This window comes from Terrapene carolina, unplaced genomic scaffold, assembly GCF_002925995.2.
Source record: "Terrapene carolina triunguis isolate 2854851 unplaced genomic scaffold, T_m_triunguis-2.0 Scaffold66, whole genome shotgun sequence".
Classification (NCBI taxonomy): domain Eukaryota; kingdom Metazoa; phylum Chordata; order Testudines; family Emydidae; genus Terrapene; species Terrapene triunguis.
In genome coordinates, this window is record NW_020664417.1 from 3,361,869 (window position 1) to 3,386,029 (window position 24,161).

The 24,161-nt window shown below is 39.8% G+C and overlaps 1 protein-coding gene across 3 annotated transcripts in view; it reads right to left on the bottom strand.

The window, feature by feature from the left end:
• Nucleotides 1-2,608: 2,608 nt before the first annotated feature.
• The window catches only part of PDE5A (phosphodiesterase 5A), a 100,178-nt gene continuing 78,625 nt past the window's right edge, over nucleotides 2,609-24,161 (bottom strand). For all 3 annotated transcript variants that reach the window (XM_026647799.2, XM_026647798.2, XM_026647801.2), the window contains exons 12-21: nucleotides 22,706-22,852; nucleotides 20,854-20,979; nucleotides 16,707-16,801; nucleotides 12,338-12,425; nucleotides 11,023-11,123; nucleotides 10,848-10,925; nucleotides 9,765-9,828; nucleotides 8,614-8,688; nucleotides 6,780-6,863; nucleotides 2,609-2,873 (exon numbers count right to left, since the gene is read on the bottom strand). In XM_026647799.2, the coding sequence (XP_026503584.1) occupies nucleotides 2,736-2,873; nucleotides 6,780-6,863; nucleotides 8,614-8,688; nucleotides 9,765-9,828; nucleotides 10,848-10,925; nucleotides 11,023-11,123; nucleotides 12,338-12,425; nucleotides 16,707-16,801; nucleotides 20,854-20,979; nucleotides 22,706-22,852 (996 nt within the window). In that variant the 3' untranslated portion in view covers nucleotides 2,609-2,735. The remainder of the gene's footprint in view (nucleotides 2,874-6,779; nucleotides 6,864-8,613; nucleotides 8,689-9,764; nucleotides 9,829-10,847; nucleotides 10,926-11,022; nucleotides 11,124-12,337; nucleotides 12,426-16,706; nucleotides 16,802-20,853; nucleotides 20,980-22,705; nucleotides 22,853-24,161) is intronic.

Genomic DNA, 24,161 nt, shown 5'->3' on the forward strand with positions numbered 1-24,161 from the left:
CTGTGTATATTTGTCAGTGGAAGTAAAAAATAATGGCTATGTGTTATTTACATGTTTGTTATGCCAAAGATATGGCTCCAGCATTCTTTTGCATTATTTAAAAATATAAATCAGGCCATGAAAAAACTGTTATACACCCACAGAGTACAGCAAATAAGATACGTAATAGTTGGGTTCTTAATATTAATGTTGTATCACTAACAGTTTTATCACTATAGTTGATTTGTTGTGTCATCCCCAACCAAGTTTTGCTCTCGATCATACTAGCAAGAATAAACCCATAAATATTTTATCCACACATATATTATATATAAAATAAATGGCTTAGATAAGAAAATAATTTTACTTCAGTAACTGCAGTATGCAAATTCCTACAATAAAAAGGAGAATACAGGAATATGCACATCCTGAGGTAATCTTATTTATCTAAGGAGCAATGATAAGTTTTTAATGATGATGACTGTGTTTGTGCCTATATATAAAATATTATATATATATATATACACACACACACACACACCTCGTATTATGTATGCATAGATACACATAGAGTACTGCATATCATAATACCCCAAGAATTGTTCATTATTATACATCGGATTTATGGAAACTTGAGTGACAGCTTAGAAAAAATATTTTTTTCATAGGCAAATGTTTTCAAATTTGGCTGCAATAATAATGTACTGACATTCACAGGGGATCTTAAACTAGAGTTAAATCAGTTGCTACTAACTGGGTTGATTGAAATGCCGCAGAAAACAACAAGAACAGCCTCCTCTACATTTCCTTATTTCTAGAATCAAATAATATTTTGAAAGATGCTGAAACATTTACGTAACATTTCCTCTATCTATTATTTTTCATATTTGAGTGCCTCTGTCTCTTTTGATTCCTTCTAAGACCAGAAGCAGGAGGGATGATAAACAGAGGCTGTTTTCACAGCGTTTCCAGATTAACTGTAAGCAGATGGTACTGAAAATCTCATGGGGAAAAAAGATTTCTTGCAGTTTCCAACTAAAATTGCATGGGCTTAAGTGGTTCAGGCAAACTGAATACACACTCTGAAATATATGAGGTTTGCCCATCACTACTGTTATAGATATGAAAATCATCATCTTTGTGGGTTTCTACATAGCCAATGTTGTATCTGCATTACTGAGAAGTCTTATGAGCCCTTGTCTCATTTTTAATCTACTGATCATGGCTACACATAGCAATTGTGCTCCCTTTATTCTAGTGTTTTGGGGTTTGTCTTGTCCATATGCTTTCTTGAATTCATGCCAAGTGGCCTATTAAAAAGAATTTTTATTAGGCATTTCCTCTGTTAAAAAAATTATTTCCTCCATATCTGCTGCAAATCCACTGTCTCTGAATGCTTTTTATGCCTCAAATAAAAATGTTAAGTCCCTGCAGTATTCTCACTTGCTTTTGCTTTCAGTCTTCCTTTCACTTATTGCTTTAAGACTTCATCTGGTTAAAAACTGTACCTAGTAGAATAAGTGCTAAAAAATATTTTTTTAAATAAAAACATTCTAGTTTCCAAAGTTAACATTTGCAATCTCAAGTAAGCCTTCAAAGTGGTCATGGCCATTTTTTTAGTGCTACTAGTCTAATGAATCAGACTCACTAACAATCTCCAGAAACATCTTTTCCAGATCATATTCTTGAATGAGCCAGTTTTTTCATCACATGCTTTCATAATCACATTCTCCTCTGCTTTTCCTTCTCTTGTGTCAATTTGTTGGTTATGATGACATTAAACTCATCTGCAGTATGAACATATTATCAGCAGCTCAATAGTGATCCTGGTTAGCTCAGTTTACTTCTCTTCACATCCATTCTCTGTTTCTCCCAGCCCTTTGTCTGACAAGTTCTTCCAGACAGCCTGTTAGCTACCTTATGAGTTGTGCTATCGTATCATCTCACTGAGTAGCTTTCGCATCTCTGTGTAATTTCTTGGCACTTCCACTGCAAATCTCACTTAGGTGCCTGATTGTTTAGTAATTCACAGTATTTTTTTTAAACTTCTCAAAAAGGTATGATCATTTTGTTGAGACATTCTTGTAAAATCATAAGGCATTGGTACAGTATATCACACAAGTCCCTGTGCTTTGTCAACTGGGGCCCAATCCTGCATTCTCATACAAACGAAGCTCTCATTGATTTCAACGAAAGTTTTGTCTGCATAACAATTGTTGGGTTAGGCCTTTAGAGTGAATTTTAATCCCCAAGCTCCTTTTTGCCTCCAGGCTTCTTGCAAGAGAATAAACAACATTGCTTATTACGTATGGTTACATAACAAAGAATAAAAGAGGAAGAAAAGTGCCATATATGGTAATCCTTAAGGTACTGGCCACTCACGAAACACTAAACAACTATGTACATCTGTTAAGTAAAAGGCTTTCAAAGGCAGTCCAGTAACTGTACTTGTACCTCTGAGTAGAACTGAGCAGAGTAAACTAACTCTGCAGTTCTATTTTTCTACCTCACCTAAATGAAATATAAGAAATATACAATCATTATACATCATTCACATAAAAATGGTCATGCTATGCTTTTAATGGCAGGGGAAATACATATATATATATATATATGTATATATATATATATATATATTTTAAATACAGTAGTGGCAAAGAATACACCAAATCCCTACAGTGTATAGCAAAATGTAGTATCCCCAAATTACTGTATCGTCTGAGTAAACTCAAACTTGTATTTGCTAAATCAGAATCTCAGTTCCGCTTGGGCTGATTGCTTTCTCCATTAATCAGATTCTTGTCCTGTTGTTCAGCTAAGGATTGCCATTTCTGCCTATTCTTTCTACAGCCATCCAGTAAAGGGAAGCAGGCTTCTGATACATGTGTCAGGGCCTGCAAGAAATAAAACAAATCAGACTGGTAATGCATAACAAAAACCACAGTTTTCCTGCTCCTTAAGATGTGCCCATTGGAGGCACTAGACTAGAATATGTTTGAAACATAGGGCTTGTTTATACTAGAAAGTGGAGCTGTGTTGGAAAACTGATTTTAAGAAAGGCTCCCTCTCACTTCAATTCCAATATGAACTCAATTATTTGACCTATGCAGACCAGGCTAATTTGGCCATCTTTATTGCTGATGCAATTATTGATTTACAGTTACCCAGGGGACGTTTGGCCCCAGTGTATTCAGCAACTGATTAAGAAAGGTCTAGAGAAGAGCTGTGTTTAGTAGCCATTCTCAATTACTTTTCATCTCCTAGTGTAGACCAGTGTTTCTCAAACTGGGGTCGCCGCTTGTGAAGAGAAAGCCCCTGGTGGGCCGGGACAGTTTGTTTACCTGCCCCGTCCGCAGGTCCAGCAGATCGCGGCTCCCACTGGCCGCGGTTCGCCGCTGCAGGCCAATGGGGGATGCTGGAAGCGGCGACCAGTAGGTCCCTCGGCCCGCGCCGCTTCCTGCAGCTCCCATTGGCCTGGAGCAGTGAACTGTGGCCAGTGAGAGCCGCGATCGGCCGGACCTGTGGACGGGGCAGGTAAACAAACCGGCCCGGCCCGCCAGGGGCTTTCCCTACACAAGCGGCGACCCCAGTTTGAGAACACTGGTGTAGACCAAGCAATAGTGAGTTACTGTATTAGGCCAACATGGACTAATAAAAGTGAAGCAGAGAACAAGTTTTGGAAAGAGAATTGGACTCCAATGTTTGGGTTAGAATAGGGTGCATAAATAGTAGGGAAGGTCAAGAAATTTCCACTGAAACAAAATTTTGATGAAAAATGTAAAATCCATGAATATTTTTGTGATTTTTTTTTCTTCCTCATTCACAATCACATGTGATGAACACATAGCCCTTTACTCCTATTAGCTTCTGGAATTCAGTGGGACAGAAGTAATGAGTAAGGGTCCTGTGGTTGGGCCCACTGTCTGTTAGACATATGAAGTGACTGACTACTACACAAAGCAAAGGGGTGAAGTCTGAAGTTAATGAGTGTGGGATGAAATCAGTCAGGATTTCACTCATGGAATTTAATTCTCATTCAAACAATAAAAGATGCTGATGCCTGATTCTCCTTTTTCTTATAGTTTTACAACAGTATAACTCCACTGGGCGATATCCTGGTGTAAATCAGTATAGTTCCATTGCCACCAATATAACTGAGGAACTGGCCTATTGTCTTCAAAGGAATTATTCTTGATTTACACCATTGAGAGGAAAATCAGGCCCATTAGGCACAATTCACTGGAATTATACCATTTAATTTTTTTGTATATGTTTACATGGGTTTAAAAACGCTAGAACAGTTTACTCAAATGTGAGCATTAAAGTCAGTGAAATGAGTGAAACACTTTTGCTGTTATTTATAGATTCATAGATTTTAAGGTCTGAAAAGAGCATTATGATCATCTAGTCCAGTGGTTCTCAAACTGTGGGTCGGGACCCCGTTTTAATGGGGTCACCAGTGCCGGGGTTTAGACTTCCTGGGACCCAGGGCCAGAGCCTGAACCCTACTGCCTTGGGCCAAAGCCTGAGCCACACCTCCCGGGGCTGAAGCCCAAAGACTTCAGCCCTGGGGAGTGGGGGGCTCAGGCTTCGGCTTCAGCCCTGAGTGGCAGGGCTCAGGTTACAGCCCCTCCGCCTGGGGATGAAGCCCTTGGGCTTGGACTTTGCCCCCCGCCCCTCCCACCCGTGGCAGCGGGGCTCCGGAGGGCTCAGGCTTCAGTCCCCCTTCCTGGGGTTGTGTAGTAATTTCTCCTGTCAGAAGGGAGTCATGGTGCAATGAAGTTTGAGAACCCATGATCTAGTCTGACATTCTACATAACACAGGCCATAGAACTTCACCCAGTGATTCCTGCATCAAGTCCATTCACATGGACTTGATCAATTTTGGTAAAATGGTAAACCAGACTTTCAGTGCTGCCTGCAGCATGTGAGACAAACTCCTAGGGACAGGATGAAAGCTCACGAAAGAGCCAATGAGTGGGCAGGCCAAAGTTATAATTGTGCTTATTGTTCATTTTTACAGTGTTAGAACACTGGAGAGTGAACTGGTTCCTTGTTCTTTTCCAAGTGGCATTATATGAAATGATTTATTGTTTCATTACGTGTTATTCATTAAAGAAAGCAGGTGGAGTCCCCACCCTGCTCCAAATAGAATAAATCTAGAATGGATCTGCTCCAAACTTAGCTCTTTCATGGGGCTTGCCTGTATTGTTAACTTGAATGACAACGACAAAGCATATGTCCCAGCCAAAGCTTTCTCCAGAGCTGGACTGTTCCATGCATTTACCTGTAGGATCCTAGTGCTCTCGTTTTCTCCATATACACCAAACCCTCTTTTAACCTGTGTGGCAGCTAACAGGACTCACCTGGCAGCATGAATCAGCAGAAATAACTTTTCACCTGTATGGTCCTGCATTCCTATATAGGATCCTAGAAACTGCCAGCCCGCTACAGAGTTTCAGTTCCTACCACATGAGGTTTACTGGCTCAGTTGTGCATTTCAGGCCCAGCCCTGCACTGTGCACAGCATGGAGCAGCACTGCCCCAAGGTAGGATTGTGTCTCCTGCAGGTACAATGTCTCCCAGAGCCCCTGCAAAGTGCACCATCCTCATAAAGGGTGGAGTGTGCACTCCCCTTATATCTTGATCAGTGCAGGGGAGGTCGTTGCGTACATCATTTGAGTGGCTACTGCCACTAGCTAGGAGTAGGCCTTGTTCTCAGGGGTGCTCCACAGATGCAATTTTGTTATGAAGCATGGGCACAATCTGGCCCAATATATTTTGATAACTAGTTCACGTGAGACCCAGTCCTCCTCTGGGAGTTTCAGACTGGGAGATTTCCCAAGAATTCTTGTGTTGGGGGTTGGGTTGTCTTCCCCCTTTGGAAAAGGCCAGATATTCAGCCCTGTGGACCCTGAGATCTGTATGGATCACAATGCATCTGCAGAAGTAACAGGTCTCTTGCACAGAGGATCTGTAGTGCACAGCCACTCAATCTCCTACAGCTGCCTACCTTCCACTAGAAGGAGCTGTGTGGGGCTCTACAATAACAATTGCAACTATATTCCCCTGATGTTGGATTTCCAAAGCACGGAATGGGAAGCTGCACACATGACTGCTGATTCTGTCCTCAATAAATTGCTAATTTGTTCTGTGAATTTCAGAGGCATTAGAGAGCATCCAGCCCTGTCCCCTCTCAACCTGCAGATGTGCATTCATGTAAAGTGGTTTGAAGTGGGCATAGAGGATAAGGGATGAATGTGTGAAATTATCTTGCTCCCATTTCTAATGATAGATTTTTGGGGTTAGGTTCCCATTTGCTCCCCAAGTTTCAGATCTCAATAACTGCACCCAGAATACATGATACAACCTGAGGAGGTTTTTCTCTAGTCTCAAAGATAGGAAATTAACTAAGTTTTAATACACAACATAATCTGATCAAGTACCTGGCTAAGCAGCATGCAATTTGTTGTCCCAAGAGCACATGGCAACTTGGTGGCAGAGCCAGGAATAGAACTCAGGGATCCAACTTCTGCCTCTCCACCTGGTTTTGCAATGATTACAACAAACCACTTCAATCGAATAAGTAAGCAGCTAATGATAAATGTTGAAATAGTCTTTTGACCAGATTGAATATTGAATAACAAACAATAATGCATTTCTCATATATTATTCAACTATAGAACAACAGCTAACTTGGTTCTAACTTCAGCCTCTGCACTTGTTGCAGGCTACAATGGTTAGTTCTGGTTTAGTTAGTTGTATAATCCATGAAAAGAGTTGCCTCTCAAATAGAGTACCTCATAGAGCTGTAAACAAATGGCATCTATGAATCCAACTTGCATGCTGGGAATTTTATTTTTCTTCTCTCTGTTCATTAGATCCTGAAAACACACAAAGAAGTAGTCAGTTTTCACAGCAAACACCCAAGGTGAATCAGCTCTATATTAAAATAAGTTTTTAAAAAATCCAAGAGTCAATCTGGAACTATGTAGTAAGAAAAGTAGCAGCACAATATGTTGTCAAGTAGATAACTTGGCTGCATGAACAATTTCTGGAGTCTTTTTCCTGGAATGGCAGTGCACAGATCATCGGTGGTGGCTGAAGCCCACTTTAAGAGGGTGAGATGAGTTTGCACTACTTGTTAAGAATTCCCTTCCTTAATAATTTAGCAGCATTACCGGCTACCTTGGAGGAAAAAACGATTACCTACCTTTTTGTAACTGTTGTTCTTCGAGATGTGTTGCTCATGTCCATTCCATTCTAGGCATGTGTGTGCCCGCGTGCACAGTCGTCAGAGATTTTTGCCTTAGTGATATCTGCAGGGTCGGCAGTGGCGCCCCCTTGAGTGCCACGCTCATGCGTTGGTATATCAGGCGCTGCCGGCCCTATGCCCTCTCAGTTCCTTCTTGCTGGCAACTCCGAGAGATGGGTAGGAGGGCGGGTAATGGAATGGACATGAGCAACACATCTTGAAGAACAACAGTTATGAAAAGGCAGGCATCCGTTTTTTCTTCGAGAGAGCTTGTTCATGTCGATTCCATTCTAGGTGACTCACAAGCAGTGTCAATTAAGATGGGCTCAGAGTTCACGATCTTGCAGCATGCAGTACTGCTCTGCCGAAGCCAGCATTGTCCCGGGCCTGCTGAGTAAGTGCATAAGGGGACGTAAATGTGTGGACAGACAACCAGGTAATCATCCAGCACCAATAAGGCCACCGACACGGCCTCGGGTGCCCAATCGTGCTGGTGGAGTCAAGGCGAGGAGCTGAACTGCCCTTCTGTGCCAGAGGAATCCCCTTCCGGTGACCACAGTGGGACCCGTGGGGCAGGGAGCGATGCCGGGCAGAGCCCAGTGTTGGGGGTGCATGGCGTGCCAAGGCCAAGGTACTAGGCGAGTCTTGGCGGATGGCTTGGAAGCCAGGTGAAGGGAAGACTCCATGAGGAGAGGCCACAAATGAATATCCCGATCCTTCAGAGTCCTGGGCCGAAAGCTTTTACAAATACGACACTTGTCCTTCATGTGTGATTAAACCAGGGCTTAAACCTGGGAGACCGGGGCATGCTCTGCCTGGGTCGAAGTTCTTGCTGGGACTCTAACTTCTAACTACACTGAACAACTACTTAACACTAACTACTATAAACAAACTATTTATAGGGCCCCAAGGCTTGAAGTCAGTAGAAACGAAACCGCTAGGCCTTACAATGCAAGGAAAGGCGCTCCGACTAACCACCATAGGTGTTAAGAACTGAGAGGGCGTAGGGTCGGCGGCACCTGATATACCGACACATGAGTGCAGCACTCAAGGGGGCGCCACTGCCAACCCTACAGATACCGCTAAGGCAAAAATCTCTGATGACCGTGCATGCGCACACTTAGAATGGAATTGACATGAGCAAGCACTAGAAGAAGAACTTATCCTCTTTACACTATTGTCTGGAAGGTAAATGGTCCCTTGCAGATGTTTGGGAACGATAAAAGGAAATTAAACATCAGGTGTCAGAATGACTGGGAAGAAGCTCGTTCCATACTCTGGTACCCACCACCAAAAACAACATTTAAAAAAGAAAGGGAAGTCCTGTTGGCAGTAAGAATTTTGAAAAAGGTGCTACCACACATAGCTTTCCTACTTACTGTTGGTTCTATGTTGAGTTCCTTTCTCTCTTTATCTCCTTGGTCAAAAAATTCTGTAGCTACAAGTTCAGCTATCTGTAAGAAATGTCACACGGTGTTCATTAGTTTTAAAGGCCTGGATTTACACTTTCTACTGAGGGTCAAAACAGAAAGTGTTATTGCTAGGTGTCTGCCCTGAATGAAAAAGAAATAAGGCCCTGATTCTGAAAAGAATTCTGTAACCGTATGCCTGCATGAAGTCCCAGTTGGTTTAAATGAGCCTAAATGCAAAATCTCTAGTATTGAGGTAGGCCCACTAAGCTGTCTCAGTCAAACAGCACGATGTCAAACGAAACATTTTTAGCAGTAAACAAACCAAGATTGTATATGTTTTAACTATTTAGCACCAAGATTTCACTATACAAGCAGACATAACAAACAACTAGTATTTGTTACACATCAGTTCTGAAAAAAACGAGCTTATTAGTACATGCATTTCAGCTGTCTAACTCCACTGACCTGAGTGGAGTTGCATGGATTAGAAATCGGGGCCCAATCAGACCCAGTATGTTCTAGAGGCTCTTAAGATATTACAATGCATTGCACTTGTACGTACCCTATTCCAAAATTTGCTCTATATATGTTAATAAGCTCAACTCACAACAATCCAGTGAGGTAAGCATTAATTTGCTGATGGGTAAAGTGAAACACAAAAATGATAAGAGACAAATCTTTCAACTAGAGGTTACACCTAAGATTTTCAAAAGTGTCTAGTGATTTTGGACATTTCAGTCAGTGGGTGTCCAACTTGAGATACCTGATCTCTGGCTTTCAAAAAGTGTTTACCATATACCCTTTGAAAATCAGGCCCCTTTAAAGTGTATTAAGTTGGAAACGCACACAAAAATGAGAGACCCTAGGCACAAATGTGCACTCACATTTACATGTGATTTACCACAACAGCACAAGCAAACTGGAAAGAGCATCTAGCCAGCCATTCACAATCAAAATGATGATAAATACACATATAAACAAAGGTCATTTACCTTCTGAGGATTGCTTCCAAAGGCTGCGCCTTCCACCAATGCCTTTGCAAAGTGGAAGGTGAGGCTTAGGAAGCAGAAGCTATAAAGGAGAGCAAACCCTTAGAAAGTCTTAAATTAAGCTTATACCCGTTGTTGAATTGGCCATGGCTTTGTTATTGCTGACAAATCACAAGCAGTCATCAGCATTGCTCTGTAAAAACAAAGAAAATTCATGATTTGTTGTAACATGAAACTCATGTAGCCATTCAGTCTAGAAGCTAATAAATACAGTATCCAATATCAAATAAAATCAAAGCCAGGCTAACTGATGAAATTACAGAAGATGATAAAAATATCCTTTAATGGGGGACTAGATGACTGAGAAATGGTAACGAGGTACTATTCCTTTCTCTTGTCATATGACCTGAGCAAATCTGGATCAGATCAGTTGAGATCAAATCCATTACCACAGGAAAGGCCCATGTGAAAAGAGCTGGCTTCAGTCCGTTTGTTAATGGACAGGTACCACTTTACAAAAATGACTGTCATCATTGACAATAACAGCACCTTTGCTGGCTGCTTCAGGAGGAAGGCTGAGGACTGAATGAGTCATGGGCATGGACGTTAACTGAACTAGTCTGCCCATGGAGGCAGTGCCTTCAAAACAGAGTGGTAGCACACTGGTGAGGCAGCCTGGGGAATCTTGCCGTGCTGTTGGTGTGGTTGTTCTCTGTCCCTCGTGTTTCTATCCTTCAATCTCTTTCCTTTCATGGGAAATGAATTTGCTTCAAAACAAGCAGCCCTCCCTGAATCTTTCAGCTACAGATTACAACAGTTCAGTGCTTTAAGACAATGCACCTACAGCAAAAGAACAACATAGCATTCTGTCAGGAGTCCTACACCCTTTAGGAACAATAGAAATGCTAGTGGACAGATGCCGCATTATAAAAATCACTGTCATCACTAACAATAACTAGCAATTTTGTTGACTATTTCAGGAAAAAGGCCACAAGAAGTCATTCATCAGAGTTCATCAGACAACCCCTGCAGCTCTCTTAACAATATTCAGATCCAGGTGTTCATTAACTGACCCACTTGACTTGTGTCAGCTTGTACAGGCCCGGATTAAACAGATTTATGTTGGTTCTACTGAAAGTAACAGTAGTGTGGAGTGGAAAACCTGATAGTTGGTAGTACAGTTTGTTTTTTAAACATCTGCCATTTACTTACAAAAATAGCTCCTTCTGCAGAGGATCTTCCCAGTTAAATTGCTTCTTTCGTAGAAGTTCAAAAAACTCTCCCCTTCTCCTTAAAACCAGTAAAAACAAGAGGAAGATTCACAGTCAGTCTGTCACAATCCAAATACCTGTCAGCAGCTGTTCAGCCAAATGTATCTCTGACTTACTTAAAGTACAGTGCTAAGTCTGTGGCAAGAATGGCTTGTTTTATCATTTTCAGCGTGGCCTTGTATTCTTCAATGGAAAGGTTGCTGAGAATCTGGTTTCCCTGTCAAAAAAAAACCCCCAACAACAACAGCAAAAAAAGCAGTGTTAACACTAAAACTTGGAACATGTCACCAAATTATTACATCCCCTCCTAGATTCTAAATCACTGGGAGTTGTTTTCTTGTAATTGATAGTTTCACCCTACTCTGCTTTCTCTCGCATTCTCCCGCCCATGCGCCTGCATAAAAACATACTGCAGTATTCTTGAATAATGGCCCAAAGCTCTGTAGCAGCACCAGAGTAAATGACTGTACATTAGAATACCATAGTATTTTTTATGAGGGTATACACAAGAGAGAGCAGTCAGGAAGCAAAGACCCTTCCAAGTCTTTATTTAATCCCAAAGAGTTCGTTTTCCACAAGCCACATCCTGGAGCTGCTTCTTTTTTCCTCCAGTAAAGAGACTGTAACAGACAAATATATTGCTTAGGAACTTGCCAACTTATTTAACATACTGTAAACAACATATACGACTCATTCAATTACAAAACAGCATCAAAAATAAGTCATTGCAGTGACCCACTGCAAAACCAAAGAATACTGGGGATGACGTGAGGAGATCACATCTACAGTGTTTCTTAGCTTCTGTCAGGTGAATCAAGGTGAATCACTTGTACTATTAGGTAGGCCAACATTACCAAGCCTCTGATATGAAATGAATAGTGTAAATGTGCTATTTCTAAATTATAAGCTGAATAGCTGGTCTTCAAAATTAATAAATAATATAGCAGGACATTAAGAATGCGGTCATTTTATTTACATATTTATTTCAATTAGGTTTGGAGTCACTTCTAAATGTTAATGTTTGGCTCCTGGGGTTTGGTTCAGGCCCATTTATAGCCAAAAGGTACTTAATTTATTTTTCAGAACTGTTGTGTGCATGTGTAAGCAGGGATATACCTTACAAGGCAAGCAACACTGACAATTCAAACAAGGGTTCATCAGAGGTCACAGAAGTGGCAACAAAGCTTCTTATTTTCTTTGGTCCAAGGAAGCAGATACTCAAAATGAGAGTTGCAAGGCTTCCCTTAACAGGAAACATTTGGAAAGATTCAGTGACTCTCAGAAGTGGGGCTATGTATTTGCCTTCTTTACCCAAAAAGGAATAAAGATCATTTAGGAATGTATAATACTGGGAATCTATCCAGAAACTAAAAATATAAGTGAAATAGGCTAGGGCTTCCTTCAATGCACACACACAAGCGAGGCATTTACCGGACTATTCAGGATCATCAGGCACTGATCAAAATGGTGATGCTCCATGATTGAGTGGCAATAGAGCTGAGCCAGCGGATGTTCGCTTCTGAGGAATAAAAACATCACTTGGAGAAAATGAGAAAGCAACTTAAAGGTACCAATCACCTAGCAGCAGTAGCCACACAACTTATTCTCCTCCCCCCACCACTTCATTCCCCGTTGGTTCTCTTTTCCTCTTCTTCCATGTGACTGGGCAAACAGAATGAATGCATTTAGAGAAGCATAGGGGAGCAAAAATGCAGAAACAATGTGACTACTTTTTCAAAATACTGACAGCTCCAAAGTTCTGATTTTGATTTAAACTGGTGCCTGTAGAGGTCACTAACACACAAATAATGAGAAAATAATTTAAGATTCTTTAAGTGGCAAGAGACTAAAAATGAAAAAAAAAAAAAAAAAAGGACACAGACAGAAAACTTCAAAAGAGGAGAATTTTTTTTTTAATACACCTACATTTACCTATCAGGTGACTTCTTGAATAAGCAATCTAGGGAGGTGGTTTTTCTGCAACTACTGAGCTTGCAAGTAGCAAATGGCAATAGTAACTCAATCCAAAGCCCACTAAAGTCAATGAAAAAGCTCCTAGTGAATTCAGTAGGCTTTGGATCAGGTCCTATAGGAGTCAATGCCAGCCATACCCTTCTTAGCTTGTGACCCTAGTGACTGCACACCAGTCATCTTTCTCATTCTGTTCCAGAATAAATGCTTTGATTTATAATGAACAAGTTACTGAGCTATCATTTCTCCTGTGATCAATAAAAAATCCAAAGAAAAATGGCTTGTGAGTTGTGCAGCCTTTATTGTACCACTGATAGAACAAACAATATGAAACTAACTGTATGGATGCAAAGTTAATTTAAGGATATTGAGCTTATTGTGCTTACTTAATTTTGGATAAAATAGGGAAACTTCTTCTCTGAAGATTTCTCCGTTTTCTCCCTCTTCTCCATTGCATAATGGTGTTCTTTGCTTTTATTACTGAGCTTGGCAAATCTCCTATTTTTAACCATTTGAACTTCATCTCCACATCATTGCCCAGATCCCTTCAGCTAAGGACTAGTTGGGATTCCCTCTGAAGCTTGTTTCACTACTGACCCTGTATCAGGCACTGTAGTCACCTATAACCTGATCCTGCAAATCCTTACCCATGTGAATAATCCTTACTTAAACATACAGTCCTATGGGGCTACTTGCATGAGGACAATTTACTCACATGAGTAACTGGAACTGCAGGATTGTGCCCCTCCTAGGAGACGAGTGCAAAGGATTATTGGGCAAAGTGCAAGAGTGTGTGTGTGTGTCCTAGGATGGCTGCCAATACACCTAGGGTGCAATTCTGCCTCCAATGAAGTCACTAGCAAAACTCCCAAAACTTGACTTCAGTGGGGTCAGGATTTCATCCTGATCAGAGAAACACATAACTAAGGAAGGACACAAGTTATGTTCCCTCTACTGTACCAAACTGGGACCAAGAGTGTTGCCTCCTTAGCATTTGCAGCCCCTGCTATTCTGGGAAGAAAGATACCAGTGGTGGGAATAAACTCAAGTTCCTAACATGATCAGTGCACGGCGTTTCCGTTAGGCCCACAGGCCAGGCCAAAGGACACCATTCTTTCTGAATACAGTGATTTGATTATATAACCTTCTCTCATTGCTCTTGCCTTCTTTACACACACGTTTGGGAAAAACTGTGTATCTGCCAAGAGATTCTAAAACTGAGTCCATTTCCTGTAGTATGTGCTAGGAGGATAGTTCCCTTATTTTTTTTTAAAACCTATTGCTCAAGAAAAGAATCTTGTGCCAAGTATCACTCCCCCTCCCCCAACTGAAAAAAAGAATTCATCTCTGGAAAACTCTTTTACTTTTAATTTGGTTTCTACTAGCCTTAGAGATTTAAAAACAAAATCCCTGGAACTGTTATTAATGAAAAAATGTAAAGTTGTAATCGACTCTGATTTGTAGCATGTGTGAATGTTGGGTTTCGCTGTCTATGACTTTTTCCCAGGACATTTTTGAAGAGTAGATGACGCATATCCAGATGTTTTCCAGGAAATTTATTTTTAAATAAATAAAGGAAAAACATAGCTAACTGGTTCTAATCACTGTTTGTTTGTGGGTTACTGGATTCCCCATTTTCGGGTCAAAGGACTGCCATCAGTTCAGCTTTTGAGCTTTTTTTTTGTCTCACACACCATACTTGGAACAATTCTGAGCCCCAATATTTGAGTGTGGATCAATAGACCTGAGAGGCAGGAATTTGCTCACTTTTTACTTATTTTCCTTTATTTCCTCCCAGTCTTCCCTCCCTCACATGCATATACTTTTCCTCCTCTATGGGCTATCTTGACAGCACCTTACTGTGCCCGCCAAATATAAAGTAAGCCACTTCCTCCAAAGTTAGCTTCAACACTACTCTCCAACTCCGTCAGAAAGAGATGCTGAGAAATGCATACTGTATCTCTTCCCCAAACCTGGTCAGACACTGATGCGATATCACAGTAATTCTTTTATAACTATAGTGTCTAATCAAACTATTCATTTAATCAAAGCAGTAAATAAAGGTCTCATCTGTCTCCCATTCAACACAATGGCAAAACTCCCTCTGACTTCGGTGGTGCTGAATCAAGCCTTAAATGTTAGATATCGGTGGGAAAAATTTCAAAATCACCTAAGTCACTTTGGAGTATAAGTGTCATTGACTTTCAAGGAGACTTATGTTCCTAAGTGTCTAAGTCACTTTTGAAAAGTAACTCAGGCCATGTCTACACTACAGGGAATACAGTGGCATAGCTACAGCACTGTACCTACGCCACCATAACTCTGTAATGTAGATGGGGTGATGGAAGAGGTTTTTCTATCACCGAGTGACGGTAGCTATGTGGACTGCATCTACACTCGGTCAGCGTAGCTACAGTGCTCAGGGGTGTGGAATACCATAAGGATGGTTTGTGTAAGGATGGTTTCTAATTTAGAACATAATGTCAACAATATTTTATCTGTAAAGTTTCAGATTTTGAATTCTTTACAAAATGTGTCTTTTAGGGCCAGTTCTCCCAAATGGCATCTGCAAATGCTGAATGAATAATTGAGTGCACAAATATGTGCAAATTCAAAATATCTGACCACAGTTTAGGTGACATATTAAAAATATGGGCTCCACTGACATCAATGGGAATTGTATCTTTGACTTCAGTGGGGCTTCCATGACCTTGAAAGGAGATTGGTAAATGGAGTCTTTAATATAAAGGACATCAGTTCCAATTCAGCCCAAGGTTTAATGTTACACCATGACCGCAGATGCATTATGAAGATTGACTGCTTTTCTCTGAAGCAACGAGCACAGGCTACTGATATAAACAGGATACTGGAATAGAATGACCATTGTCCATTTTGGCAGGGCAGTTCCTACGTTTGCATGAGGTGTCTCAAGGACATGGTGAAGTAAATATTCTTTTGAATGTCAAATATTGAGAAACTGGAATCATGTACTACAGCAGAAATTTGCTAATCTGCACATAAAATAGTGGTCTCCTTGAGGGGTAAATGGGATTTAAGTGGTGAATGGGCCTTCTTCTGGCCAACTGCACAGGGGTGAACTTCACGCAGAGTTCTTAGTTGTGGACAGTGTACGATATTTATGTGTGCATGGTTTGGCGATGAATTACCATTATACCTGCAAAGGCAATTTGTTATTGGACTGACATTTCTGTAATTACAATTCTAGCTTTTCAATTTTATTGATTGAATTGTCACTGACAGTTCTATAATGATTTAAAGTTGATGGGAAAATTGATAAGGACATGAATTAAGGATCAATAGTTCCATATTGATACCAAAAGCAACACCACACAGTAGTATGGAATTAGAATGCACTTAGCACTATGAGATAAGACTTCAATTTATCACTTCTTAATAAGTTTTAATATCCTATGTTGAATTCATTCTTAAACTTCCTACATACTACTAAATGACCAGCTTTGTTTTATTTTTGGTAATTTCTTATTTAGCTTCTGTTTTTATTAATTAAACATACATTTTTAAGAAGTCTTACATCTGTATTTTAGCCTAAACAACCCACCATTCAATGAATTCATGAGAAACATGAGTAGCTGATCAGTTAAAATTACTTAGTCATGGTGTGTTTATCCTAATGTTCTCAGATTTATTGATTTGCAAAACTCATTAATTCACAAAGGCTCCCCCTGTCATTAGTGCACATTAGCAAGATTCTACTCTTTCTACTTTTCTGTTTTGTTTTTTTATTAATTTCGGTGAAATAAGAAAATATATCTGTGCTTTTCCTTCCCCTCCTAACAGACTTGCTTACCTCTGTATATAAGAGTTATTCACCCCTCTGTGATCCAAATCATGGCTTAGGGCTGCTATCAGCAAAGCAAGTATCTCTAGGTCAGTCAGCTTGTTCTGTATGTAATAGGAAATACAAGAAGATGTCTGTTAGCTTTGCAATACAGATTTGATACTAAATGCGTTAGTATTGTCAATATATACCTTCTAGAACTTTGATGGTTTTAGTCAGAATAGGACAATTAGTTTCCTCAAAGAATTAGACTTTTAAGGAACAGGTTGATGTATTAAAAATAATAGATTAGATCCTCCTCTGGTGTAAAGCATAACAATAACACCTAGTTCTTATATAACTCCTTTTATCTGTAGCTCTCCAAGTACTTTACAAAGGAGATTGCTATCATTAGCCCCACTTTTTTAATAACTGAGGCATAGGGAGGGGAAGTGATTTCCCCAAGGTCACCCAGCAAACCAGTGACTATGCTGGGAATTGAACCCTTGTCTCCTGAATACTTTATCAACTAGACCGCACTGCCTCAATGGAGCTATACCACTTTACATTAGTTGAGAAATTGGTCCCATATTTTAGTCAAAACCTCATCAAAGAATTATCTTTGGAGTTTGGACTGATCAGGCAATAGAGCCAGGTCAAATGTTCCACTAATCACTGGGCCAATAAAGAGACTGTAGTTTAAGGATCACAGAAAACAAAATCAAACACAGCCTGGCTCATTTTTAATGTATTTGTTTCCAGAACCCAAAGCAGAACTATCCTGCCAAGAAGCGGGGGAAGAGGAGAAGTCATAGCTACTCCCTGGCCATTTCATAACTCCAACATAGTGAGAAACAAAAGCTGGTGAAAACCTACAGAATCACACAATATCTTCTGAATGTGAGAAGAACACCACTGCACAACAATAAGGGCAGGAACTGAACATTTTAATCTCTCTCCTTTCCAACTGGTGGCTACATGGCTAACTGGCATATATACCATTTGAAGAACAAATTCAGTCAGTCAAATTCAGTGGGGCTGTTCCCACTTCTACAGATGATGAATTTGATCTGAAGTGCGGATGGCAAACAAATGAGTCTGGAAATAGCTGGCTTTGTGATTCTGTTAGGCAGAGCTGTGTACCAGTGCTTGCTCTCCCTCCCCCCCACCCCCATTCCATAGCCAGAAAATATTGAGAGCATCTTATTCAAGGCCACTTCTGATTCCAGGACCCATGCCATTTCTTCTGCTTCTTGTTAATCAGGCTGGAATGTATACAATGTGTACAATAATGGAGCGATTATAGACAATGCAATAGGGGCTTAGAAGGTTCCAAAACCCTTGGCCCCTAAGCTATTCGGATCACCAGAGATCTCCTGTCTTTGGAGGCTAAGCACAAAGTGAAGGTGACATATCCAATTTTTGCTGAGCATGAAGGATTCTGTCTATGAAGAGCTTTGCCTCTACTCATCATTAGTGTTACCTTTGGCTTTAGATGGAGACACTTATTTGTCCCAACACAAGTTGTTGTAAGATGACACAAACCGATTAGTAACAGGGGTTCCTGAATTTTAAAAAAGTTCATATTTGATATTTATGAAGAAAGACATTGTAGTAAGGTGACTCTTTTCTCCTGCACCTTCCTGACCGGTGTATGCTATAAGCATAAAACTCAAAAATGCAATTATTTAACTTAAAAGGAAAGGACAAAATCCTGTAGATGTCTGGTTTGTGCCATTCTCATTGGAAGCACCTACAGGATGCTGCAGCAATAATTTAATAATACAAATTTCTATATTAGAAGGTGGAGGAAATAACCCGGGGAAAGCCATTTTAGACTTGATTCTGACTAACAGGGAGGAACTGATTGTGAATCTGAAGGTTTGTCAATTTGAGTACAAATGATCATGAAATTATAGCTTTCATGATTCAAAGGAAAGGAAAAAGTGAGAGGAGCAGAATAAGTACCATAATACAGACTTTAACAAACGTAGAGAACTGGAAGTAAGATTTTCTTTCCATGGGACCTAAGAGAAAAAGGAGCTGGCTGTTTCTCAAAGAGACAATATTAAAGCCACAACAGCAAACTATCCCGATGCAAAGGAAAGATAGGAAGAATAGTAAGAGATGAATATGGCTCCATTAGGAACTCTTTAATTACCTGAAAATCAGAAAGGAATCTTACATGGAAACGTGGACAAATTGCTAAAGATGTGTACAAAAGAATAGCACAAGCAAGTAGGACTAAGGCACAAAATGAGTTATAACTAGAAAGGGACATAAAAGACAAGAAGAGGAGGTTCAGAAGAGAAGAGAATACAATAGGAGCAGGAGAAAGATGAAGGAAAGTGTAGGTCCTCTACTTAACAAGGAGTAAGTGCTAAAAACAGATGACATCAAGAAGGCTGAGGTGTTTAATGCCTATTTTCTTCAGTTTTCACTAAAAGGGTAAATTGTGACCAGCTACTTAACACAATTAATATTAACAAGGGGGAAGGAACACAAACCAAAATAGGGAAAGAACAGGTTAAAGAATATTTAGATAATTTAGATGTATTCAAGTCTGAAGAAATTCACCCTAGGGTTCTTAAGGAACTAGCTGAAGCAATCTCAGAACCGTTAGTGATTATCTTTGAGAACTCATATAGGATGGGTGAGGCCCCAAATGACTGGAGATGTGCAAACACGGTACATATTTTTAAAAAGGGGAACAAATAGGACCTGCGGAATTATAGACCAGTCAGCCTAACTTTGTAACCTGGAAAGATACTGCAACCAATTATTAAACAATCAATTTGTAAGCACCCAAATGATAATAGGGTGAAAAGGAATACCAGCATGATTTTGTCAAGAACAAATAATGTCAAACCAAACTAATTTCCTTCTTTGACAGGGCTACTGGCCTAGTGGATGTGGGGAAGATATAGAAGTGATATATCTTGATTTTAGTAAAGCTTCTGACACAGTCCCATGTGACATTCTCATAAGCAAACTAAGGAAATGTGGGCTAGATGAAATTACTATAAATTGGGCCCAAAACTGGTTAAAAGACTATATTCAAAAAGAAGTTACCAATGGTTCACTGTAAAACTGGGGGACATATCTAGTAGGATCCCCAGGGGTCTGTCCTGGGTCTGGTACTATTCAATATTTTCATTAATGACTTGGATAATGGAGTGGAGAGTATGCTTATAAAATTTATGGAGGATTCCAGGATTAGTATTCAAAACAACCTTGACAAGTTGGTGAATTGGTCTGAAATCAATCACATGAAATTCAATAAAGACAATGCAAAGTACTGCACTTCGGAAGAAAAAAAAATCAAATGTACAACTACTAAATGGGGAATAACTGACTAGGCAGTAGTACTGCTGAAAAGGATTTGGGGGATTATAATGGATCACAAATTGTATATGAATCAATAATGTGATGTGGTTGCAAAAAAGTCTAATATTCTGGGGTGTATTAACAAAAAATATCATATGTAAGACATAGGAGGTAATTGTCCCATTCTACTCGGCACTGGTGAGGCCTCACCTGGAGTACTGTATCCAGTTCTGGGTGCCACTCTCTAAGAAAGAAGTGGACAAATTGGAGAGAGTCCAGAAGACAGCAACAAAAACGATAAAAGGTTTAAAAAACCTGACCTATTAGGAAAGGTTAAAAAAAACTAGGCATATTTAGTCTTGAGAAAAGAAGACTGAGGGAGGACCTAATAAAAAGTCTTCAAATATGTTAAGGGCTGTTATAAAGAGGATGGTGATCAATTGTCCACTGAAGGTAGGATAAGACATAATCAACTTAATCTGCAGCAAGGGAGATTTAGGTTAGATATTAGGAAAAGCTTCCTAATTATAAGGGTAGTTAAGTTTGTGGAGTCCCTGTCATTGGAGGTTTTTAAGAACAGGTTAGACAAACGTCTGGTCAGGGATGGTCTAGGTATACTTGATCCTGCCTCAGCACAAGGGGCTGGACTATATGACCTCTCAAGATCCCTTCCAGTCCTACATTTCTATGATTCTAAGGTCAGGTTCTGAAGTCTTCAGAGAAGATGCACTGACTTCAGTGAAGATATTCCAGACTGACATAGGTCTTACTGAGATCAAAACTGGGTCTGTGCAAGTTTACAGTACTTAATTAATTAAAAGGCTCTTAGGGTGAAAACAGTCAAACATACCTGAAGTTTACCCGATTTTAAAGCAGCAAACATACATTGGGCTGTGTTAAAGGCATGTCTCCAATTGTGATATGCAACGTTTTTTCGATAATTTTTCTTCACACTCAAAATCCATCTGCAAAGAACCTTTAACAAACAGCATCATTCAGTTAAATGCAAAATACACTACAATTTTAGTCTATTCACACACAAAAATAAAATAAAGAGAATTCTAATTATTGTAGATTTAAGGCGGAAAATTTTTCGTTTTTACTTGTCTTCAGTAGAGTTTAATATTGACACACTTTTATGTAAAAATATGGATAAGGAAAATCTGTGTAATCTCTTAGTTTAGCTTCCTCACTTCCAAAACCTAGAGTTTGCTAAACAGTTCATAGGCAACTGCAGCTTTGTTTTATTTAATATGTGGACACCTGTATTCCTAAAGTTACCAGTTCATGACATGAACCAACAGCTAAATTATGGTTCCAGGTACACTAGTGTAGACCTAGTATTTGGAGTTATGCTGATTTAACTGAATGAAGAAGTTGTTCACAGTATTTGTGTGTTCACCAGAACCTGTTTCATTTTGAATTAGAGGGAACCCTAAAGGTTGTCTGGAAAAGTGGACTGGAAAGTGAACATGAGCTCCTGCTTCACACCAGATGGAATCAAAGCATAAGAAGAGACAGATGGACCTTGTAAATCATGTAAGTATGATATAAAGGCTTTTAATGCTTATCATATTGTTTGTTGTTATTATTTATGCAGATCCCTGCTAGATGTTTTACAGAACAAAAAGACATAGATTTTACCGTAGTTTTATGAAAGTGAAAGGTATAAAGGCCAGATCTTCACATGGTGTAAATTGGTCGAAATCTGTTGGCTTAAATGGAGCTATGCTGATTAATGCCAGCTAAGGATCTCAATATCATTTTGTTTAAGGAAATTTTAGTGTTCTTGCAAAAGGTGTCACATTGACAGCAATGGAAAATTAACATCATCCATTCACAAAAAAGAGCAAGGAGCAACAGGCAAGAGCAATATAAGCTGCTACTCCTGTCAATATGCTTCAACCTGAGAATGGAGGGATCAGGGCGGGTGGGAAAAGATAGCTCAATTTTCCACGTCCATTAATGCCTTGGTGTTTCTGGTGAGGGTTCCAACATGGGTGCCCATTGTGGGGGTGTTTTTTTATGATGCAGACACCTGTACATTAGGAACTGGATAGAAACCGACTCATTATATGAGATGGTAAGGACTTTGGGTCTCACTTTCACCCTGGTTCTATCTGAATTGGAAGATATGCATTAGTCAGACACAAATAATTGGGCTCAATTCAGAGGTAACTGGGTGAAATTCGATAGTCTGTGATATATATAAGGGCACGTCTTCACTGGTAACGTTAAAGCGCTGCCATGGCACTGCTTTAACGTGGCTTGTGTCATCGCGGCATAGCTAAAAAACCACCTCCATGAGGGAAATAGCTACCAGCGCTGGGAGTGTGGCTCCCAGTGCTGCTGCACTGTCTATACTGGCACTTTACAGCGCTGAAACTTGCAGCGCTCAGGGGGGTGTTTTTTCACATCCTTGAGCGAGAAAGTTGCAGCGCTGTAAAGTGCCAGTGTAGACAAGCCCTAAGAGTCAGATTAGATGATCCTTCTAATCTTAAATTCTAATAATCTTAAAATATACGAATCTATGAATTGATGGTCTAGTTGAAAGGCTCTGTATCTCACTACCAATTGCCCCAGCTATCCAGTCCCCCCTAAAATTGGTCTTGGCAGTGTGTTGAGGACACACACACATTTTTGAAGTGAAGTTGTCTGATGTTTTCCCTCCACATGTAAATAGCATTCTGCAGCTTCCGTACCTCATGTTTCATTTGGAAATTCTGCACCAGGTTGAGATCGGTGAACATTCGAATTGAACACAATGTTGTCTCCATGTCAGAAAGCTCAAAGTCACTGAAGCAGAAGTCAGTTAGCTTGAGAGATTGTGCAGATGGCACAACAGCCGTCTTGGGAAAAATAAAAGAGAACAAACTGAGCAGTAGCAGTTAGAAAGTCTGGAATAATCACATCTTTTTGCATCAGGAGAACAACAGTATTCTGATAAAGTTTACCTTTGCATTGTACTGAAAGCTGGTGACTACATTCCCTTGATTATCTGTCCCGATCCTTGTTTGTTCAATGTTAATCTTATTTGGTTCTTAGAATTAATGTAAATTTATCCATAAGCCAAAATTATTAAAAGGGTTACCTGGACCATCCTTCTGTCACCTAAATTACCCATGGCAATATGCCATTGATTTTCAAACAGGTTTTAGCCTCAATCTTCTAATATGCTCTACTGAAAATGTTCAGAGGCTTGTGAATTAGGGACTCAAAAGGCACTTCTCTGACCATAAGACCCTGCCAAATTTCAAGTTCCTGCTCTAAACCCTGGAAGCGCTAGACCTAAACAAAGAAACAGCTGGAAACTGTTTTAAAGTGGATCAAACTACCTATTTTCCTCCAACCTCATTCTCAGAAAAGGCTGAAATTTTACTGCTGAAATGTTTTAAAAAAAAAAAAAGGGAAAAAAAATCACAGCAAGGCCGACCCTTGGCATGGAAAATTTCAGCTCCACCCATGGCAACTTAACTTTCAAAATCTGGCACTACATTTAGCACTAACTATTCCAATGTCTCCAAACATTTTCAGTTTCTTTATACAGCAGTGAAATTCACGATATAAGCCCCTTTGCGGCATCTTCAGGGCCTTTACATTAAGGATGTTAGAAATAAATATCAAGATGAATGAAGCAGAGTCTGGCACTATGATCCAAAAGCTCATACTGTTTTTTTGTATCAAATAAAAAAAGGCAGGATTTTCCAGTGCAATTCCCTTACAGCTGTTTCAACTATATATCTATTGATGTGTTTTTTAAAAATCAGATAAAAATCAAGACAGTGAAAGATAAAAAGGAGGTCTGTGTTTTATCTTTCACCTTTATTCTTACTGAAGTCCAGGAATATTTCTATTAACACTAGTATTGTAATCATGCTGCTCAGCTCTCTTGGTAGAAATTACATCCTCCTTTCATAACCGCATTTACTTTCTTCTCACTTTTATTGCTGTGTATTACTTAATCAGAAATGTAGAATCATGAAATTGAGGTTGTGGAAACTGACATTTAAGAAGGAATCCTACATTACTATAAACTGCCTTGGTAGGTGAAGGGGCCATGCTGCCAATATTCTCCATAGGAAATAATACAACCACTTGGGAAACCTAATGGCCACTCAAAGCGTAACTCCAAATGCTACAGCTTTTTCACATTGTTTT